Source organism: Manacus vitellinus, unplaced genomic scaffold (assembly GCF_001715985.3).
Source record: "Manacus vitellinus isolate BGI_N305 unplaced genomic scaffold, ASM171598v3 scaffold_6_pilon, whole genome shotgun sequence".
In the NCBI taxonomy this organism is placed as follows: Eukaryota; Metazoa; Chordata; class Aves; order Passeriformes; family Pipridae; genus Manacus; species Manacus vitellinus.
Genome location: NW_021940750.1, coordinates 26311676 through 26332778, shown reverse-complemented (window position 1 = coordinate 26332778; position 21103 = coordinate 26311676). Strand labels below are relative to the sequence as shown.

General features: G+C 37.4%; 1 protein-coding gene across 3 annotated transcripts in view; it reads left to right on the top strand.

Annotated features, from left to right (window-relative positions):
- The window catches only part of NRDE2 (NRDE-2, necessary for RNA interference, domain containing), a 31735-nt gene extending 10977 nt beyond the window's left edge, over nucleotides 1-20758 (top strand). For 2 of the 3 annotated variants that reach the window (XM_018082809.2, XM_018082808.2), the window contains exons 5-14: nucleotides 1594-2056; nucleotides 2252-2654; nucleotides 6203-6336; nucleotides 8411-8531; nucleotides 10444-10619; nucleotides 11309-11695; nucleotides 12875-13803; nucleotides 15960-16098; nucleotides 19231-19302; nucleotides 19959-20758. In XM_018082809.2, the coding sequence (XP_017938298.1) occupies nucleotides 1594-2056; nucleotides 2252-2654; nucleotides 6203-6336; nucleotides 8411-8531; nucleotides 10444-10619; nucleotides 11309-11695; nucleotides 12875-13803; nucleotides 15960-16098; nucleotides 19231-19302; nucleotides 19959-20084 (2950 nt within the window). In that variant the 3' untranslated portion in view covers nucleotides 20085-20758. Of the gene's footprint in view, nucleotides 1-1593; nucleotides 2057-2251; nucleotides 2655-6202; nucleotides 6337-8410; nucleotides 8532-10443; nucleotides 10620-11308; nucleotides 11696-12874; nucleotides 13804-15959; nucleotides 16099-19230; nucleotides 19303-19958 lie in introns of those variants that run through there. The other variant, XM_029964227.1, reaches the window with a different exon arrangement.
- Nucleotides 20759-21103: the final 345 nt, after the last annotated feature.

Sequence of the window (21103 nt, the reverse complement as noted above, 5' to 3'; positions counted from 1 at the left end):
GACTTTTTTCAAGGGCATGTAGTGATAGGGCAAGGGGTAATGGCTCTAAACTGAAGGAGAGTAGGTTTTCATTGGATATTAGGAAGAAATTCTTTACTGTGAGGGTGGTGAGGCACTGCAACAGATTGCTTAGAGAAGTTGTGGTTGCCCTGTTCCTGGAAATGTTCAAGGCCAGATTGGATGAGTCTTTGAGCAACCTAGTCTAGTGAAAGGTGCCCCTGTCCAAGGGGTTGGAACGACATGATCTTGAAGGCCCCTTCCAACCCAAACCATTCTATGATTCTTGCATAAATATTTTAAAAGGTAAAAGATGGCATTAAATAATGGGTATAAAGTGTGTGATTTTCATTGTCTGTGTAGCAAACTGCAGGCATGTGAGTCTGTAGAACTGCCATCTGGTGGTGGCAGAATGGGTCAGATCCAAAGGTATGATTTGAGGTCAGGAATCCCAGGTTGTGTTAGAGATCATTGGGTGAGTTACCCCTTTTGGTCTCTTATTGTTCTGTGTCTATGTCTGAAAGGGAAATGAAGGTACTGATTAGTTTGATATCCTTGTTTAAAAAAAAAAAAAAAAAGAAAGGTACAGGTACTTTCTTAGCAAACAGATTCAGTGATAGATCAATCACCCAGACATTGTACCAAAAGGTGTTAGTCTTATGCAATGCTACATTTCAGATTAGTATAGATGAAATTGCACGTTCAACATCCTTAGTGAGTTACTGGTACTATGATGACCCTTCAGAACATTTCCCTACATTAACACAGAAGCCCATCTAAAGGAGCCTACACTTGGCCTGTGCATTGTCTATGTACATTTCGTGATTTTCCTGAAAGTTGTTTACTGTATATAAAATAATACTGTATATAATTACTTGTGGAAGAAGGAGAATTTATGGGTTATATTTCTGTAGTGTTATATACCTTTGCAATAAAATTGCCTGGTTACAATTAATTTCAATTTTTTACCACCTTTGAATTGTCAGCTGTTTTCTGAGATGAAAAGTATTATTTTAGCATTACATGTCACTATATCTACCACTGACATTCTTGGTAATATTTGAAGATGGTATTTTCCTTTCTTAATCCATAGGACTATTGTGGCCTTTATGAATGTGGTCTTTCTTTTCTCTCCACACCCTTGTCCACTTTTTGGCATATAAAATAGACAGGAGCTTAGGGACATAGAAAGAAGTTACTGGACTGAACTAATGGTGTCTGATTTTCAGTTTAAAATAGTCTAATCTAAGTAGCCCTAAATGATGTTGTATGTTGTTCTTTCTCCAGGTTCTACTTGGCTTAAAATGATAGGAAGAAAAAAGTTTTTTCTTCTGCTTGAGTATGATAGATATTGTTGAAGTCAGAGGAAGCTTATTATATTAGAAATGTGGTGGCATAAATTGGCATATTAAGACTTCATAAACTGAAGTCTTAAATAAGCAGAAAGTTACCAGGTTCTTAAACTTTTGAAGGTCTATGCATACGTTATTTGAGTCAATTTGAATGCCAGTATTTCTTCCATGCTTGCTTTCAAGAAGGAGGTGTTTTTTCTGATGTGTATTGTAGAATACGTTTGACTGTATTTTCCCTTCTAAGGTATAAAAGGAGAGGGGAGTCCTGCCTTGGCATAGATGTGAAGAAACAGTGTATAACTTGGGACAGTTCTACATCAAAAAGGAAACAAGTACAGATTCAACCTGAGCGCTACTTTACAAAGAGCAATGTGAAGATGCTGAACACAGATGGGATTCCTGTTTGCAATAAAGATTGTCCTTCTGACCCACCTGCTTTTATACCAGTTTCCCAAGCAGAAATTGATGATTCTTCTGACAGAAAAGAGGTAAATCCTCTTGGGATTTATGATCCATCAACTGCAGTGTGGCTACAAGGAAAAGGGCTCAAGAGTGCAGACAATGAGTCTGTAAATACGCAGCAAACAATTCAAGAGCCTGGGATAAACATGAACCCCATCCTAATGACAAAAGTGGAAGAACATAACAAGAAAGTCAGAGAAAACCCAAGAGATATTAATGCTTGGATGGAATTTGTTTCTTTTCAGGTATGTATTCTAATAGACCTTGTTGCTTATTATAAGTAATAAATACATAAACATATTGTAATTTCATTTGTTTAGTACTGTATATCTTCTGTCGATGAAGAATGAATTGTTTATTCATATTCACAAATGTCAGTATTCTTGTGATTCTAGTGATGATTCTTCCTAATGTTGTAATGATTTTTCTTTTTGTTTTAGGATGAATTAATGAGAGGACCTAGCCCTTATGCCAGTAAGGGAGAACAGGAAGTAAGAAGAAAATCACTCAAGTTAATCTTAGAAAAGAAACTGGCTATATTAGAGAGGGCAATTGAAAGTAATCCCAGTAATGTTGATCTGAAACTTGCCAGGCTGAAGCTTTGCACAGAGTTCTGGGAACCACCAGCTTTGATCAAAGAATGGCAGAAGCTAATTTTCTTGCATCCTAATAATCCAGAGATGTGGAAGAAATACCTTCTGTTCTGTCAAAGTCAGTTCACTACCTTTTCTGTTTCAAAAATCAATAGTCTCTATGGAAAATGTTTAACAACATTGGCAGCTGTACAGGATGGCAGCATGGTATCCCATCCTCTGCTGCCTGGCACAGAAGAAGCCATGCTGGGTAAGGTTCTTCTGTTTCATATTATGGTCAGATTGTCTTCATAGGAGCTAATTACATTAAGAATAGACTTTCCTATGTATTGTGTGAAGCTTTGCTTCTCTTCAGAATGCCTGGCATCCTGATTTCTTAGCTGAGAATTAAAGGAGATATTCCAACCAAATATGGATATAGCAGATCTTTTTGTTCCCCAGGAGAGTTTATGATACAACATCCAGTAAAGTCTAATGTGCTGAGTGGTTTATAGTGCAGTGTCAGGACTGGAGAATCGCAGCCAACAGCCGAGGGATGCGCTTTTGAAAGAGTGGCTTGTGAAAAAAAACAATTATCTCTTGTTCAAAAGTTTTACAGCTAATTACTTTAATCCAGAAAAGAGGAGGAATATGACAAGTCTGATGTGAAATTTTCTTGAGCACCCCGGTTTGTAAATAGAGAATTCTAAACTGTAATACCATGTGAACATGTCTTTTGTATTTGTTCTATGCATATATCTACCACTTGATTATATAATTATCCCTGCAAGGAAAATTAGTCAGATGGTTAGGATGCTGGAGTGGATCCAGGGAAGAAATGAGTTCATGCTCAGTTCTGGCATGGTCTTTAAATTTATTTGGAGCTAAATGGCTTATCCTTTCCTGTTGCAGTTTTGCTTCTCTACCTTAGAGTGTCATTGTGATTATTAATCAATGAGTACACTGAGGAGGGTGAAATATTAATGTCATCATGAATATTTTTGCCTTTTTTTTTCTTTTAAAATTTTTTTTCAATGTACAAGAGACTATGATGAAAGAGTCCATTTTTTTAAATGTGTGACCTCCTGTTTTTATCTGAGTCCTGTAACTGCTGTTTCAGCAATGATGCTGTCTGTTTTGCAATGTCCACTCTGGACTTAGAGATTTTGATGGTGGGTTTACAAATTAGTTTCAGGTGTTCAGATCTCATGTGGTCTTTGACTGATTCATCTTGGATCAAGCACTGGAAAAAGTGCTGCAAAGGAAAAATCCTGTACTGGCAGGTGGATATTATACAGCCTGATAGCTTCTAATTGCTTCCACTGTCTCTAATTTCCCACACTTCAGTCACTTTGTACACTAACCATGATAAATGATTCTGAGGACAGATGTTTTATTCAGAATCTATTTTTGGTTACAGGAAGGTTTTTCTTTAATTTTGTTTCCCTGCACACATTTGAACATGTGTCTCATTAAAAACTGTTTGTCAACTGCTATGAGATTTTTTTTTTTTGAGTTCCTTTAACTAGTTAGCTAATATTGATGTTTTTCAAAGTACTTTTTTGCTGCCAGTGTCCATAGATAGGTTAAAATGAAAATGAACTCAACTTTAGGAGTGGAACAGAAACACAAATAACTTCCTGTTGTTCTGTATTAAGCCTAGAGTTATTTGTTCATGAACACTGTCAAGTATTTTATTTTTCCCCTTTGGAATTCATATGATTGAAGTAGAGAAAATTCCAGTGGGAGACTTCTTGATTTGAGATTTCTTTATTAATGACTCAGCTATATAATTCTTGGGCTGATTTTTAACTGAGAGTAAGGAAGATTAGCAGGCTGTTCGTTAAGACAGATTGTTTCACAAATTAATTATGAGGAGTAGTAGTATAGATATATAGTAGGCTTGTATCTTCAACCTTTGACCTTTGCTAAGGACAGAGTATAAGATCTCTAATTTTAAATAGCAGCACATTGTGCCATCTAGTGTTCAATTCAATACACAGCACTATCTACTTGGAAATGGGTGGGTGGTTTTTTTTTTAAAACATGAAATTTAAGAAAGGTAGAACTGAATTTAAAATGATAGATCAGCTTTTACATAAATTTTGAGATAAAAATTTATACTTTAAATTTAGTAGGAATTGTTAATCAGATAAAGATAAAGCATTCTCAAATTTTGCTGTGTAAAAGGAATTCTGTTTTTCAAATTATATCTACTGGTTGGAAGAAACATCCTTATCTTTTAAGTCAGTTCAGCTGCAGAAGTGTCTTAGGATCATGGACTGAATTAAGTACATATTTGTTCTATTTACCACAAAGAAAATGCTGATCTTTGAATTTCTCTAAGTATCTTCTTCTTTTTTATAATGCAGAAAATCTTACACTGTAATTTATTTTTGGCACCAGTTTGGCAGCAAATCCTGGTGAGATATTCTCTACATTCAGACTCTTTTAATCAAAGTTAATCTCTTTGAAGTTTTGAGACTAGGAAAGGACAACTTTTTCTGTGTCAGTTGAACACAGTGCCTAAATTGGTTAAAATACTTTGGAAGATTCTGTTATACACTTAATAATTGTTTTAGTTGTCTAAATATTTTCAGAAATCTGAGTCTTTGTTATTGGAAACAATCATTGGCTTTGCAGAAAAAGATTGGATTAAATGCCTGGTTTGTATATTCTAGCTGAATTCAAGTTTTTATGTGCACACACATCTGATGTACATCTGAATACAGGTGAAAGGAGTAAATCTTTTTCCACTTCTTATTAAAAAATAGCATGATCTTTAGGAGCAGTTGATTCTAAACTATGTTGTTGCATGTGTGTATCTGGACACATAAATATTTTGATTGTTTAAAACCCTCCAAAGCCTGTGCATTTAGTGAAGAAAAAAGTTTTTGAAGAACCAGTTTCAAAGCTGTCAGTGACTTATTTAAGTCTTTATTTACGGGTTTTGGTGGTTTTTTTGCAAGCCAATTAAGATTATGATTTAAAGCAATTAGGTTTTTGAACAGCCTCTATTTTGTTAAGACTACTGGAGTGTAATTTGGAGTGATTAAGTATCTCTGAAATGTTCTTGAGCTGCCTGCTAATAGAGGTGTTTATAATACCTGTTATTTTCCAGCTGTTTCATTTAAGACTCTCATTGCAAATATATGACTAGGAAAACTGGGGCTTTGCTCCCTTTTTTGAGCTGGGACTGAGGCTCAGTATGCAGTAGGGATATGGCAGTGATTACAAATAAAATTTGTTGAAGAGCCAGGGATAGGGCTCTTCTCTACTTTTAAGCAGTAACACCTTGACCAAAAGACTGGACTTCTCTTAACTCAGGTCTTATGTAAAGGTGAAGAAAAAGGGAGTGACAGTTGGAATGAAAATGGTATATTACCAAAATATTACCAGTGTAACTATCTCATGCAAAACTGAGGCAAAGAGGATTTTTGTTGTTATCAGCTACTGTGTGCATTGTGATAACACCCAGCATCTTCAAAGAGGGCTGTGACCCACTGACAGATGTTGAATACACTGAAGTTGGGACCATTGTCTGTCTTTTTCATCAGTAAGGACAGTGCATGTCCAACATGAATAAAAAGTCATCTCTTTGGTACATTTGAAGTGGGCAGTCTTAGAGTTAACTCAACTATGACAGTTTTGACAGGCATTTGTGCTAGTTACTCTCCATGTTTTGGATTTTGATACTATCCCAAAACAATTATGCACTACAGCACTTCATGTATGTATTTTGTATATGTGGACTGTAATAAAATATTTTGCAACAAAATTAATTTGAAATACTAAAATTTTATCTTCTTTACTTTACAGCTATATTTATTCAGCAGTGCCACTTTCTGAGACAGGCTGGCCATTCTGAGAAAGCAGTGTCTTTATTTCAGGCTCTGATTGACTTCACCTTCTTTAAACCTGACAGTGTAAAAGATCTGCCAACAAGGGGACAGGTAGCAATTTCCATTTAAATGGGTGTGTGTCTTAATCTATTACAGAGAATGCAGTACCAGGAACATGTTGATGAATTTTTGAGGACATAGGGAAATATTTTGGATAACCACTTACTTAGTGATTCTTCAAGGTGATGCTTTCCTTGAAAAAATGCTTGTGGGTTCTCTGGAACTGCAGGCCAAACAGCTACTTCTGCTGTATATAATACAAGTGTGATAACCAGTCATTTCATGACTTCTTTTTTACTAATTAAAGATGAAAAAAAATCGGAAAAGTAGGAAAAAATAGAACTAGCTGACCAATGTCTTTGTCTAGTTAGCACTTGCCCTGCTTCTTTTCCCCAGAAAAGCTGTTGTTTTGTTACTGTTGATGGAGAAATCTGATATGACCTAAAATCTCTTTCTCTTCTAGACGGTTCTTGAAAAAATTTCTTAGGTTCTCTGTTACGTGTTTTCATTAATTTGATGCCTCCATTAGGAACACCTTCGTGCTTTCAAGTGCCTTTTATTTAACCCGTGTAATTCTGTTCAACTTATTGTGTTAAATGCTAAAGTAGTAAAATGCTTTTTCTCTTAATTTGCTCAGGAGAATTTTGGACATGCACCCCAATAATAATAAGTAAGATAATATTTAGATGCCAGTAGCATCATCCCACTGAACTGTTAGGAACTGTTTCATTTTTAATGGGTGATAGGGAGGGCCACCACTTAGACAGCTGAGCTACTACAGAGAACAAAAATTGAGTTTGCTTCCATTACCTCACCTTCTTCCCCAGAAACCACAATTGAGACTCCATTTCTGTTCTCTCAGTTAGTGCTGTTACCCACAAATGGAGCAATCTTAAAAGTTAAATAATTGTGATGTCTCCTTAAAGAGCCATAAGTTAAGAGTTCAGTCATAGCTATCACGTGGGATTTGATATAGTTGCACAGATACACATATACAGAGTTATAGTTCCAGTCATTTGAAAAACTTCAAGATTATCTATAGTATTTAAAAAATCTTAAAGCAGGATGAAAAGGAACCTTGGATTTACAAGGGCAGTGTTTTGGTTGAAAAGTGCAGTTCTTGAAAAGAGGAGAATGATCAGCTGTAAATCTGGCACACATTCTGCTCTCTTGCAGCAGCGTTATGACTCAGTCTGGAATTACTTGTTTCTGCACTGTTTTCACAGTTCACTTTCTCACTTGCAGCAAAGAATAAATCCATGAGGAGCAGAATTAGAATTTGCAGTTGCTGTAAGCCATGCTTTTTCTGATGTGTTGATGCTTGATTTTTCTTAGAGTAAATTTTATTGTTAATATTTGTATTAACAGTCACATCTCAGTGTCCAGGCCAAGGGTTAGTACTGAGCAGAAACGTGTAATCAGAGAGAAATGGTCATTAGAGCAAAAGATATACAAATATATATATACAGATATATAAAGATATACAATTGATGAATCTAGAGATGACCGATTGCACAGAGGCAGTGACAGTCAGGACTAGAACCCTGGACTTCTGATTCACTGGGAAGTGCCCTGACCTTATTGACCACCCTGAAATCTGAGAAATGAAAGGCCTTACTAAGGCCTTTTCCTCTTGTCCTTAGTCCAGTCATATTAATGTTCAGCTGTAACATTTTGATTTGACCATAGGTATGTGATTCAGTTATCATTCCATTAGCCAAAATTTTCATAGTCCCGTGGAAGTTAGGGGGGAGGGGAGGTTTGGGATCTGAAAACCACACCTTGGGGACTTTGGATCTTTATCCTTGAAGGATCCATATAGGACATTAGGCTATTATAGCAAAAGTATTTTGCTATCTTTAAGGCCTAATACCTTTAAAAACAATCTTTATGTTCACGAGAAGAGCTGATGACAGTCCTTATGTGTCACAGGCATAACCGAAGTACTGAGTTGTCCCTGCTGAATCTTAAGCAGCATCTAAAAAAGTCTTCAGGTACAGCAATTGCACCCAGATAGGTGCTTGTAGGGTCTGGAAAACCTAAGTTGACTCAAGTGGTGTTTGTACAGCAGTAAAAATGATTTTTCTCTATGTTTTGTTTTGGCTGCCCCTGCCTGAAACAACAGGTGGAATTCTTTGAACCCTTTTGGGATAGTGGAGAACCACGAATTGGAGAAAAAGGAGCAAGAGGTTGGAAAGCATGGATGCACCAACAAGAAAAGGGTGGATGGGTTGCTCTTAAGGATGGTATGTGTGTGTCAATATGTGTATTTTTATGTCTGTGTGTTCTCCTAAACATTTTGATTAGAATAATATAAGCTGTTTCTTCTCGTGTTTTTGTGTAGAAGTTCTTAGAAGTATTTACGGAGATTAAGATAATGTCTATCACACTTTACAGGGAATAGTATGTGTTGAATGTTGTACAATATTGTTTATGGAATATTGCTGTCCTTCCTAGGATGAGAATTAAGGCAGAGGATGCCATATCTGCCACTCTGTGCTGAAAAGGCTAAAAGTGTGAGTAGTTAGTGGACACTCGCACCCACTAAAAGTGAAAGGAATCTACTTCCTTTAAGACCCTTTCATCATATTGGTAGATGAGGTGGGCTTACATTATTAGATGATAGTTGCCTCAAGGATAGCTAGATTAATGATTCTATTTCTAGAATCAGATTTCAGTTTCTTAAGCAAAGATATAGTAGAAGTAGGAGGAAAACCTTTCCTTTTTCTTTGTGATGCAGAAAATGAAGGAATTCCATTTTCACTTGCCTGGAGTGCTTCTGGGTGGGCAATGATGCAGAAAATGCCTCCCTGCTGCTTAGTCTCACTTTGTTTTCTGGTCTACAGCGCTTCCCTTCATGCCAAGGACTAGTTCTCGATCAGATAAATTGTGAGGGGAAGCAGGGGACTGGAATGTGTCTGACCAGAGATGAGCTGTCTCTGCTTTCGCTGTTCCTGCTACTGCAGCAACTCTAATGAAGCAAGTTTGGCTCTGCTTTTAGTAAACAAAGGAACTGAAAGATGATCATGCGCTTCCCTTGTCCCTGGATTAAGATGGAATTTCCTTGGCACATACAAGTGCTTTTCCCCTTACATGTCAACTCCAAAAGTTCAGGTGCAATCTACAATCAAGTGTGATCATTAGAACTGCCAGGTTTTATCAAACTTTGGTTAGAGCGTGGAAATGCTGTTGTTTTTCATAGAGTTGCTGGCTAAGGGAGAGGCTACTGATCACAAAAAATATATAGAAGGTAAAAATCTTGCAACCACCTGTTTGTTTTACCTCACATTTAAGAACTGGGATTGGGAGTGTTTTGCCTATTTAGTGGCAAATGTCAGGATCAAGAATGTGGAGGTGGTGTAGAAATGGCTTGACTTTCTTACAAAAAAAAAATTAGTGCAGGTAACCATTAAATTTGGAGGGCTATTTTTTCCTCAACAACAAGAAAGAAAAAATGTGTCAGAAGAATCTCTACAAGCTTTCCTTTAGCCTACAGGTTCTGCACAGAATTAATATATTGCTGTCACAGGAAAAATATTAAAATTTTATTTAATAGTCCAGAAAGATTATCATAAAAGTGGATATGGTTAAGCACTTCATTTTGTGTGTGTGTTTAACTACATGGGTTGTTTCAATTGCACATTAATGAAAATATTGAAAATACCAGATATTATAAAACAATATGTCCAAGCTTGTTTTGCACTGTTTAATTTTGAAATATTACTTTTTCATACAGTGTTTTTCTCAAAATGTTTTATGCACACAAGTATTCATAGAGCATATATGAGATTTTATACCTAGGTATGAAGAGCCTAAATTGCACAAAAAGATGACTGACTCTTGGCTGTTGCTTGCAAATTGCTATTGATAAAAGTAGTCTACAGCCCATCAGTGTTTTCTCCTCTATGAGAAAGTTTGAGTGCTGACACTGATTCAGAGCTTCTAAAAGTTTGGAAACTTCCCACTCTTACAGTTGGTGTCAAAACCCAGAACTGTAATGTGGAAATTCTCAGCTCTGTCTTGTGTCTGTTTTATTAGCACTGTATTTGTTTACATTGTTAAAGTAGTTAAATTGTGTGTCGTGTCTGACCTTTGGATTTGGTGAATTAATTTTTCTTTAATAATTTTGTGTGTGTGTGTGTCTTGGTTTGATTTTAGATGATGAGGATGATGAAGAGATAGATGAGGATCTAGAAATAAAGGATAAAACTCTCCCCAAGTGGCATATTTGGTTGGATATTGAATATTCCCGTGAAGCAAGGCATTGGTTACCTTGGAGGCCAGACAAAACCAAAAAGGAAACTGAAGAAGATTGTGAAGATCCAGAAAGACAGGTCAGTGTGATATAATAAAACAAGGGGAGATGATAAGACTAATTATCCTTTAATTTGAATTCATTGCTAGTGGATATGTTAGAAGAGTATTACTTTTCTTCATTTGGAAGAAAGATCTTTTCTTTTTTTGAAATTCCAAATTTACTTGAGGTTTTATGTTGAGACTTCTCAAATCCATAGGAAGCTCATGGTAAACTTTGGAAAGTCTGCAGGCAAATAGTCTGTCTTTGCTGTTCACTGATGCCTGTCATCTGTTTGTGGAAATGTCACAGAAATCTTATGTTTAAGAAGATATGGGCATTAAATAAACAAAGGTTTTGTTGCCTTTAAGTCAGATAGTTGGATTTTTTTTTTCCCTTGGGAAATAGTCAGACATTGATTTTCAAATCAAAATGTGTTAAATGGCCTAAACCAATAATATCTGCAGACCTTCATTGTGTAAGTTTTCTGTGGAGGTCTTTGATGCTCAAGGGCAAAGAAATCTCTTCATAGCAAAGTAACAGTCTGACTGGAAAACCATATTGTTGTTTTACTTCTCTCTTTTTAATTTGAATCACATTCTCATACCACTTAATAGTAATTCTAAATTGTATTGACTTGAAAAGGTTCTTTAATTACATAAGTTACAGATTTACTGCTTTTATTTGATTACCTGAATTAATGGAGTTTTGTAATTTGGATTTTTTTAGGTGTTATTTGATGATCTTGGACCATCTTTAATCCGTCTTTCAAATCCAAATCTTCAACATCAACTGTTGTACTCATTTTTGCAATTCCTAGGAGTTCCATGTACAAGTAAACTCTTTCCTTCCAGTCTCTATATTGCCATGGATGAAAATAACATCTTTGACAGTGTGCTTTATGATGATAAACCGCTGACATCTGTTGATTTTCCACTCTCTGGATTCAACAGTATTGGTCATATGGACACAATGCTACGAGGGAGACGTCAGATAGGCCACTGTAAAGAAGGAGAGGAGTTCATACAGAATGTTTTCCATGTTCTATTCCAGATATTTACAGGAAAGGAAAAATCTAATCTGTCTATTTGTTGGTTACAGTATGAAATATATAAGGTAATGAGGAGTCTGCATATAATGGCTTTTGTAATTTGTGGCTTTATTCTGTATTAATGTTTATATTGAGTTAAAATAAATATTGATGAAAATTGTCTTGCAGGACTAAGTATTCAAATCAGGAAATGCTAGTTAAGATTGCACTGGGGTAAAAAAAAAAGCAAACTGACAAACCCTTTTCTTCAATACGTGTTACACACTGGCATACATGCAGCAAACTTTAAAAAAGTTTTGGATAAATGTTATTATATGATACATTATATGCTGGGCAGGAGTGGTCGCAAGTGGTTTTTTTACAGGGCAAAGTGAGTCAACCAAGTACTTTTACCAAACTGTTCTACTAAGTGCATAATTCCCCAATACCATAATACAAGCACCTAATCAAGAAACTTTCTACTTCTTATACAAGTTACATTTGGAGTCTTATTGAACACTCCAATCTTACTTATCGCTTGCTGCAACCCTGGCAGTGTTCAAGGCCAGGTTATATAAGGCCTTGAGCAACCTGGTCTAGTGGAAGGTGTTCCTGCCTGCTGCAGGGAAGGTTGGGACTAGATGATCTTGAAGGTCCTTTCCAACCCGTAACATTCTATGAATATGGATTTATTCAAGTAAAACTGTTCTAATAAATGCCCACAGAAGGGCAGAGAATCCAGGTTGTCTTCCTAATGCTTAAGAAAGTTTGGTATTGTGTTTCCTTATGGATAAGATCCCTGTCTCTTACTTCAACACTACCTGACCAGAAGGTCTCCTGTCCTTTAATCTTCCCATTCGACCTCCAGATTTGTCTGTCAGAACGTTTCCTGCTGTGAAAAGCTACTTGGGTTTAGTTGTGCTAGTCATAAGATGCATAATTTATTTTTCCTTTCTCAGTCGTTGCAAGTTAGCAGCTCTGTGTTTGAATAGTTGGCCTTTTAAAAGAGTGAAATTTGGTATTACTTAATGTCAGCAGCAGGAGTAAGAATGATAAGTGTGTGTAATTTTACTGTATTGGAGGGAGCTGACAACAGACAGTTGTGACAACTTAGAGTACTTAGTAGCAACAGATCTGGCTGGTGGTGAAATATGGAACAATATGAAAACAAAACACAGTATTGAAGTAAAAAATTGCTGTGAGGATTTTTTTCTCTTTTCTTCTTCCACCCCTCTCAAAATTTGTTCTGTTTATTTACCCTGCAGGTGATTCAATGTCTCGAAGCAAAAAAGAAAAAGAAGCTAAAAGCACAAGGGAGGAGAAGTAAAAAGCTGGCCAAGAATTTCCTTAAAGCACCTGACAACCGAAACAACCTTACGCTCTGGAAACTCTATGCCTACCTAGAATGGCTGCTTGGTAACACAGATGATGCCAGGAAGGTGTTTGACACAGCTCTTTGCACAGCAGGGACAGGAGGATTGAAGAGTGCCCACCTCTGCAGCCTCAGCCTGCTTTATGCTCAGCTGGAAGTGGAACTGCTAGAAAGTATAGAAAGGGCTGTTATGTCACGTGCTGTTCATATATTGACCAAATTGACTGAAAGTGGACCATATGTGCCCTATAGTGGACAAGTGTTATCTGTGAATGTCTTGAAAGCTCGTAAAACATATGAGCATGCACTGCAAGATTATTTAAGTAAAATACCAGTTTCTGATCAGGATCAGGTCAGTGATACTGATCAGCTAGTTAACTTGGTTGGTTGTTATGCACTGTTCCAGTATTTGACTGTTGGGATTGATGCTGCAGTACTAATATATACACAGGCTTCAGAAAAACTTGAAGCTTCTGGTCCACAGAAATATGAAAAAACTGGAGAGAATTTTGGCATTCAAAATTTTCCCAGTGCTCTTGAAGCTGTCATGCTACTGCATACAAATTTACTGAGATTTCACATGAAAATTAGTGTTTATCCTTTGAATCCTCTGCGAGAGGCACTAACGGAGGCTCTGAAACGGTATCCTAGCAACCAGTCTCTTTGGAGGTCATACATCCACATCCAAAGAAAGTCTCACAGTGCTAGCAAAGCACGAAGATTTTTTGATAATGTCACAAGGTCTACTAAGTCTTTAGAGCCATGGCTGTTTGCAATCCAAGCAGAGCAGATGAGAAAAAAACTCACAGAGAAAGTCCAGAGGTAATACCTTGCAGGTCGTTACAATTATGCTTTTTTAAATCTGTCTGATAACTTAATAGAGGAGAGCAAACGCTGTCATAGTTCTCATTTTGCAGATGAAGCTGTAACTAGGGAAGATTTTTTGTTCAAGGCTGATCAGGGAGTCAATAGCAGAATCTTTAATAGAATTAAAGCCCTAGGGGATACCCTCATGTCCTTTCTACTGGACCAGATTTTGTGTTGCTTTGTTTGGTTACTTGCTACTGGCATCAGAGTGGTACACATTCCTTTAAAGAATTTTTAAATAACTAAGCCTGCGTAGATGGCCAGGGTAGACACTATGAGCTTAGAAACTGCTGCATTATAATGCTACAGCAATAAGGAGTGTAATACAGAGCTATGCTGCAGTTCCTGTCTGAGCTGGCTGCTCTACTTTATTTCTGGATCACAGAATACAATTGTGGCAGATCTGTTTCCATAGTGAGTCCTTGAGAGTTTAGTTTTCATATGGGGCTGTTGCTAGGTAGAAGAGGCTGGAAATTCTCTTAATTTGCAGTGGTCTGTGATTTTTGTTTTTGTTCCTGAGAAAGGAGGAAAGGGTAGGAAATGTGGGGAACAAGGTATGTGTTCATTCTTAGAGCTTAGTCTCTTAACTGTTGTCTGCTTGTTGCTTGGAGCTACCTATCCACTGCTACCTACATATCTCTAATAACATGGGCAGCTTGGTTCTTTGCGTCTGCACGTAGCAACAGATTTCTAGTAAAGTGTTATCTGCAAGTTTTACATAGCTGTAAGCTTACAATATTCACACTTGGTGAAATTGCATAATTATCAATATACTTTGAAATGAGGGCACATCCGCTGCTTCAGTTGCCGCAGTTGGGCAACAGGCATTGATACATGATAGTGACATTCCTGAGCTGTCACTCTGTCATCCTAAATTGCAGTAAGAATTCTACAGGCATCTGTAAATCTGTAAAGGAGGATTGGATTTCAATTTACTGTTAATTACAGATTGACACTATGATAGATTTTCATTATTTTTACTGGAAACTGATGTTGAGTTCCTTTCTAGATTTTTTACTGCTAGCATAGCCTTTCCTGTATGTTATATTTGTAAGGGACAAATTGGATTCTGCAAGAGCAGAGCTGAACTACTGCAACAGGGAGATAAATGGCCTGTCAGTCATGCATAAAACTAATGTTTTGTGATGTTGTGACAAACTAAGAAAATGTCTGTGCTGTATGTGACTGTTTCCTATTCTGGCTTGTATTTCTACTTGTTTAAGTGCATGGAATTCAGATGAAGAAATGAACGTGAAAGGTAAAACAGGAACATACGGAAGTCAGTGTTAGGTACAAGGCTTCAAATATCTGATTCCATGCAGAATAGATTTCATAATTTTGCCTCGGGGCAAAATGAGAGGACAAATTACCTCAAAGACCCTTGAAAAAAGAGGCAGATTAGGAGCCAAGTGTTGATGGTGACTGGGACAAGCTGGCAGGCTAAGCAAGCACACACAGACAGAAGGAACATTGCCGTGAGTGCTCCAGGCTGTTTCATCAAGCTCAAGCCACTCTGTATCAGCTGTAGATGGAAATCAATGCTTTGGTGAAAAATACCTGCTTTTGTGTTGTGCCTGGAACTTAAGGAATTTGAATCTCTGGGTAAAAGTTATTATTTTGATCATGGTTGAGATCCAGAGCTGTAATTTTGGCCTGGATTGAAGACCAGTGTATGGCCTTACATGGATGATGGGGTAAATTTGAACAAACTGGCCTGGGCACCAGGAGATCTACTGACCCAGACTTGAATTTGTTTTGAGATGCTATGCCAAGCTTAGAATGAAAAAATTATCTTGAATGAAGATGTTTTAAGGTCATATGATAGTGGGTTATCGTATTCAAAAAGAAATTACTTTTGACCATGCTAAAAGAATTTTTCACAAAAATATATATTTTTTTAACTACTTTTCCTATTTAAAAATATGTTGATTATATTAGCAAGTGCTAAAAATATTGTTAATAACATGCAGAGTTTGTAGCGTGAATTACAAAAACCTGGCTATACACAGTGCTGCAGAGACAGTACATTGTTCTTTACCCTCTCTTACCTGGATGTGGTCCCTTAGCTTGGGTTTAAAGGACTCTTGTTTCTTCTTTTGTCTGTGTTTCAGGGCAGATGTTGGTGAAGTACATTGTACTATTCCTGAAACTGGATTAACAAATCGCATTGTAGCTCTATTTGAACACGCAGTTCAGAGTGAAAATGGTACCCATTGTCCATTGCTGTGGAGAATGTATTTGAACTTTATGGTAAGATGAAGACTTATCAGTTTTGGTTTATTTTACCATATTTGGAATTCTCATGAACACAGCTGCAATGCTATATAAAAGAATGAATACTAAATGCTGCCATGCCTCTATGATTTGCAAGGTGATATATGTGAGTTGTATTGGTTCTTATTGCTGGGAATATAAAGGAAAATGTAATTCACATGGATTAGGAGTAGTAGCTTTGACAGTGTAGTCTTAATATGGATGCAGGCAAGTTACTGTGTCTGTCATCTTACATAGATAAAAATATGTCATAAAATGTCAATAGATGGATTCCACCCAATCTTACAAAATAAAGGTAAGTTGTCAGGGGAGAAAAACTTAAAAGAGGAAGTAAATTGTAGGGATATATGTTTTATTATTTTTTATGTGAGTAAAATCAGAAAAGATTACTTTTCTTTATGTTTTAGACCTACTTTGTGGTTCTGAAAGGAAATTACAAGGTCTTTGATATTTCAGTCAAATCTCTATCCTGCTTTTTTTTAACTTCACAGAATCACAGAATGGTTGAAGTTGAAAGGGACCTCTGGAGGTCATCTTGTTCAACCACCTAGAGCTGGTTGTCTACTACAGTGTCTAGATAGGTTTTGAATATCTCCTGTAAACTCCATAACTCTCCAGGCAACCCATGCTAGTGCTCAGTAACACTCACAGTAAAACACTGTTTCCTGATGTTCAGACAGAGCCTCCTGTGATTTGGTTTGTCTGTTGCCTCTGATCCTGTCACTGGGCACCACTAAAAAGGGTCCGGCTCCCTCTTCTTTGCACCCTCCCTTCAGGCATTTATATATATGTGTAAGTTCACCCACCAAGCCTTCTCTAGGCTAGAGTCCCCACTCTCTCTGCCTCCCCTCTTAAGAGAGATGCCCATGGCATCTTAGTGGCCCTTTGCTGGACTCCTTCCAGTATCTGCATGTCTGTCTTTTACAGGGAAGCCAGCAGCTGGACGCAGGATGTCAGGTGTGACCTCACCAGTGCTGCATAGAGGGGCAGGATCACCTCCCTCAGCCTGCTGTCAGTGCTTTGCCTGATGCAGTCCAGGGTGCCATTAGCCTTTCTTTCCAGCAAGGACACATTGCTGGTTCCTGCTCAAGTTAATGTCCACCAGGACCCCAGTTCCTCTTCTGCCGAGCTTTCCAGCTGAGTAGGCCCCAGCATATATTGGTGCATGGGGTTGTTCCTTCCCAGTTGCAGGAATTTACACTTCTCCTTGTAGAACTTTGAGGTTCCTGTCAGCTGATTTCTCCATCCTATTATGTTCTCTCTGGATGGCAGCATGACCCTCGGGTGTATCAGCTATGCTCTCTGCAAGCTTGCTGAGGGTGTAGTCTGCACCATTAGCCAGGTCATTAACAAACATGTTCAATGACATTGGACCCAATACTGTCCCCAGGGGTACTGCTAGTTACTGGCCTCCAACTAGACTTGTTCCATGGATCTCCACCCTCTGGGCCCAGACTTTGAGACAGCTTTCCATCTGTCTTGCTGTCTGTGCATCCAACTCTTACGTCAGCTGCTTGTTTAGGAGGATCTTATGGGAGACAGTATCGAAAGGCCTTACTGAAGTCCAGATAGACAATGTCCACTTGTGATTGTTCAGCCTGGAGGAGTGAAGGGTCCTGGAACATACTGTCAATGTATAGAAATACCTCATAAGAGGGTGTGAAGACAGCCAGACTCTTCTCAGTGCTGCCCAGTGACAGGACAAGAGGGAAAAGCCACAAGCTGAATCAATATATCAAATTCTGTTTAGACATGAGAAAGAGGTTTTTTACTGTGAGGGTTGTGAAACACTGGAAGAGGTGGTCTGGAGGTTATGTAGTCTCTATCCACAGAGATGTGGTTCTGAGGAGCCTGCTTTTGCTGACCCTGCTTTGAGCAGAGGGCTTGGAGCACATGGTCTCCAGAGCTCCCTTCCAACCTCAGTGACTGTGAAGAATGCAAAGGCAGAGTGTTACAGAAAGCTCTTTGCAGAGCTGCAGCCCTGGGTTTCCTGTGAGTGAGTGAAATTCTTTGCTGTTCAGTAAAAGGAGAGACTGGATGTGGCACTTACTGCCGTGGTCTGGTGGACAAGGTGGTGTTCGTTCAAAGTTTGGTCTCTGTGGTCTCAGAGGTGTTTTCCAACCTAATAGATTTTGTGATTCTGATTGCACCAGAACAGCACAAGTTTCTACGACCAATGTATCAATAATATGAAAAATAATTTCTATACTTTAAAACTTGACAAGGAACAAGTTGCTGATTTTTAGCAACAGTACTGATGTAGTCAGAACAAAAGAAAAGGTAAATTCATAATGGAAGATCTCTTCTCCAAAGATCACAAAATATTTAATGGGTTTTCAGTACTTTGAAATTGGTGCTTTTTTAGATTTACCATAAAATTGCATTTGTGAAGTGTTTTTCAAAGTTTTTCAATTCAAAAGATTTCTTCACAGAAATTGTGTAATTATTTCTATCTGTAACTGGGATGACTGAAGCTAAGGAGACTGTTCAGCACTCTGACCTCTGCTGCCTTTCTCTTTTAAATTTCATTGTAGCTGTGTGCTGTGTACTTGTTATCCATAGTTAAATGGATACTTTGAGGAAGAAGTTTTAACTCCTTCCAGACAGATGCTAATTTGTCATATACATTTTTATATGTAAGGAGGTTCAACCTTACAAAGCTTCTGCTGAGTAAGAACATGCACGTGTGTGGTCTCTTCAGTGCATAACACCAATGGATTATCACCTGCACTTTACCAAAGATGCTCTTGTGCAGTGTATGTGTAGCATATCAGATATAAATGTTGGTTAATAATCTGCACTCCTGCATTATTATCTAGGCAAAGGTACTGACTTGAACTGAAATACTCAGCAGAGGTTCTTTCTGTGAGTTCTTGTTTTATTATTTGTCATACAAGTAAAGTTCTGAAACTCCTTAAAGACATCTGAAGAGTGTAACCAATGTAACGTGACAAATTGAATAGCTACCACAAGATATAATAATAAAGATTCCCCAGCAGCAGCAGAACTCTGAGCTTTTCAGCAGTCATTTCTTTATCTCAGAGGTAATTGTTTCATTATTTCAGCTATTACTGCACTGAATTATGAACATTTCTTTTTCTCGCACAGGCTTCACTAGGAAAAAAAGAAAAAAGTAAAGGATTGTTTTATAAAGCCCTTCAAAACTGTCCTTGGGCAAAGGTAGGCACAGAAAACATGTAAACCTATCATATTCTAATTTATGAAGTTCTGTATTTGAAAAAAAGTTAGACTATATTAGCTGTGGTAGTGAGTTATATGCAAATAAAAGAAGAAATTGCTGAGGAAGTACTGTTAAGATCTTCTGCAAATAAGAGATGCATCTGAAATGGAAATGTGGTTAGTACTCAGTGCCGTTTGTGTTTCAGGACACAAAAGTGTTGCATTGCATTGAGGCACGGCAATAATGAGTCCTGTGTGATCTAGAAGTGACTGAGTCTTTCAGACTGTGTTTTATCATGAGTGTGGTAAGAAATATATAGGCAAATAAAAATGTATGTAGTTAATAGTATAGAAAATTATTGAGGAACACCTGCAACTCCTCAAATAATGTCTGTATATGCTGCAAATGCTCCAGTGCCTCTTGACTTCTGTTTTATCTTTTTAAATAAAGTTATTTAGTAAAAGTTGGAAGTCTGTTGATTAAGCATCTACTCGGCTGTCACTGTAGAAGTACTAATTCTGTTTCTATTATTTTAAAGTAGTATATATTTCTTATGTTCTTGCTACAGAGTTGTTACCTGTCTACTTACTTTTTATACCATGTTTCTCTCTGTAATAGAAAGACGGCACAGCAAACATTCTTGTTGCCTTTTCAGGTGCTCTATATGGATGCAGTAGAATATTTCCCTGATGATGTGCAAGAGACACTTGATCTAATGACCGAAAAAGAATTGAGAGTGAGGGTACCTATGGAAGAGCTGGATCTACTATTAGAGATTTAAAAGAAGACTGCAGAAACGGAGAAAGTTCAGAAGCTACTTCCAAAGCTAACAGTTAGATCCATTTGTTTTCATACAGGAATTCTGTTGGCACGTTGGTACTATGTACTTTCTTTTAATTTTTTTTTTAAATATAAATTCCCATCAAAATGGAGTTCTGCTAGCTGCAAGTATTCTGGAATCAAGGACTGCGTTTTGCCCACAAAAATGCATCCACTACTTCTCTGAAGTAGTGCTGGCTCCCACAGGATACCCTCTAAATAGCCTCCTGCTGAACGTTGCCCAGTTTCTTATTCTGTTGTTTGAAATTACATTCCCTAGGGTTCAGTAGAGGTTCAGTGTATGCCAACTATGGTTTGGTGAGCAGCACGGGAAATAAACATCTGCCAAATGGATGCTCCACTGTCCTCCAGTTGGCAGACTTCAGTAATTTCTTTCAGCTTGGTATGCGTGTGTGTATATATAACTACTAAGTCAAACAACCATTACATCTGTACATATCCTGTGAGTAAAAGATAAATCTTTGCTTGATCAGGCACCTATTTTGGACTTGTATACTTTGACAGATGACCATTTTAATACAAATATTTATGAAAAATATACCAGAATATTTGAAAATTCAAAAGGAACTTGTTTTTTGTTTATTAATAGAACTGTAAGTGTATTAAAAATGAAAATGTGTCCATAATGCATCTCTAAGCAGCTCACTTCTAAACAAGTTTTTGTAATTGATTACTCGCTTTTGACCCAAATCCAGGCAATCATCATAAGAGAAGGCAGAGTAGGCAAAACATGATTGTTTAAATAGTAGCTTCTATTCCAAGACTCTTTAGTCAAGCTCCTAGAGAAGTCATATGAAATATGGTAGCAATTTAAGGATACAGTTATGTTATCAATTTATTTTATAAGACAGAATATGCTGAAATATGGAAAAGACTGTTTAGCATCCCTACTCTTGAGACTTAAGAACTCAGATATTTGATCTTGATCTGAAAAGAGGGTACCTGCAGCCACTGAATACC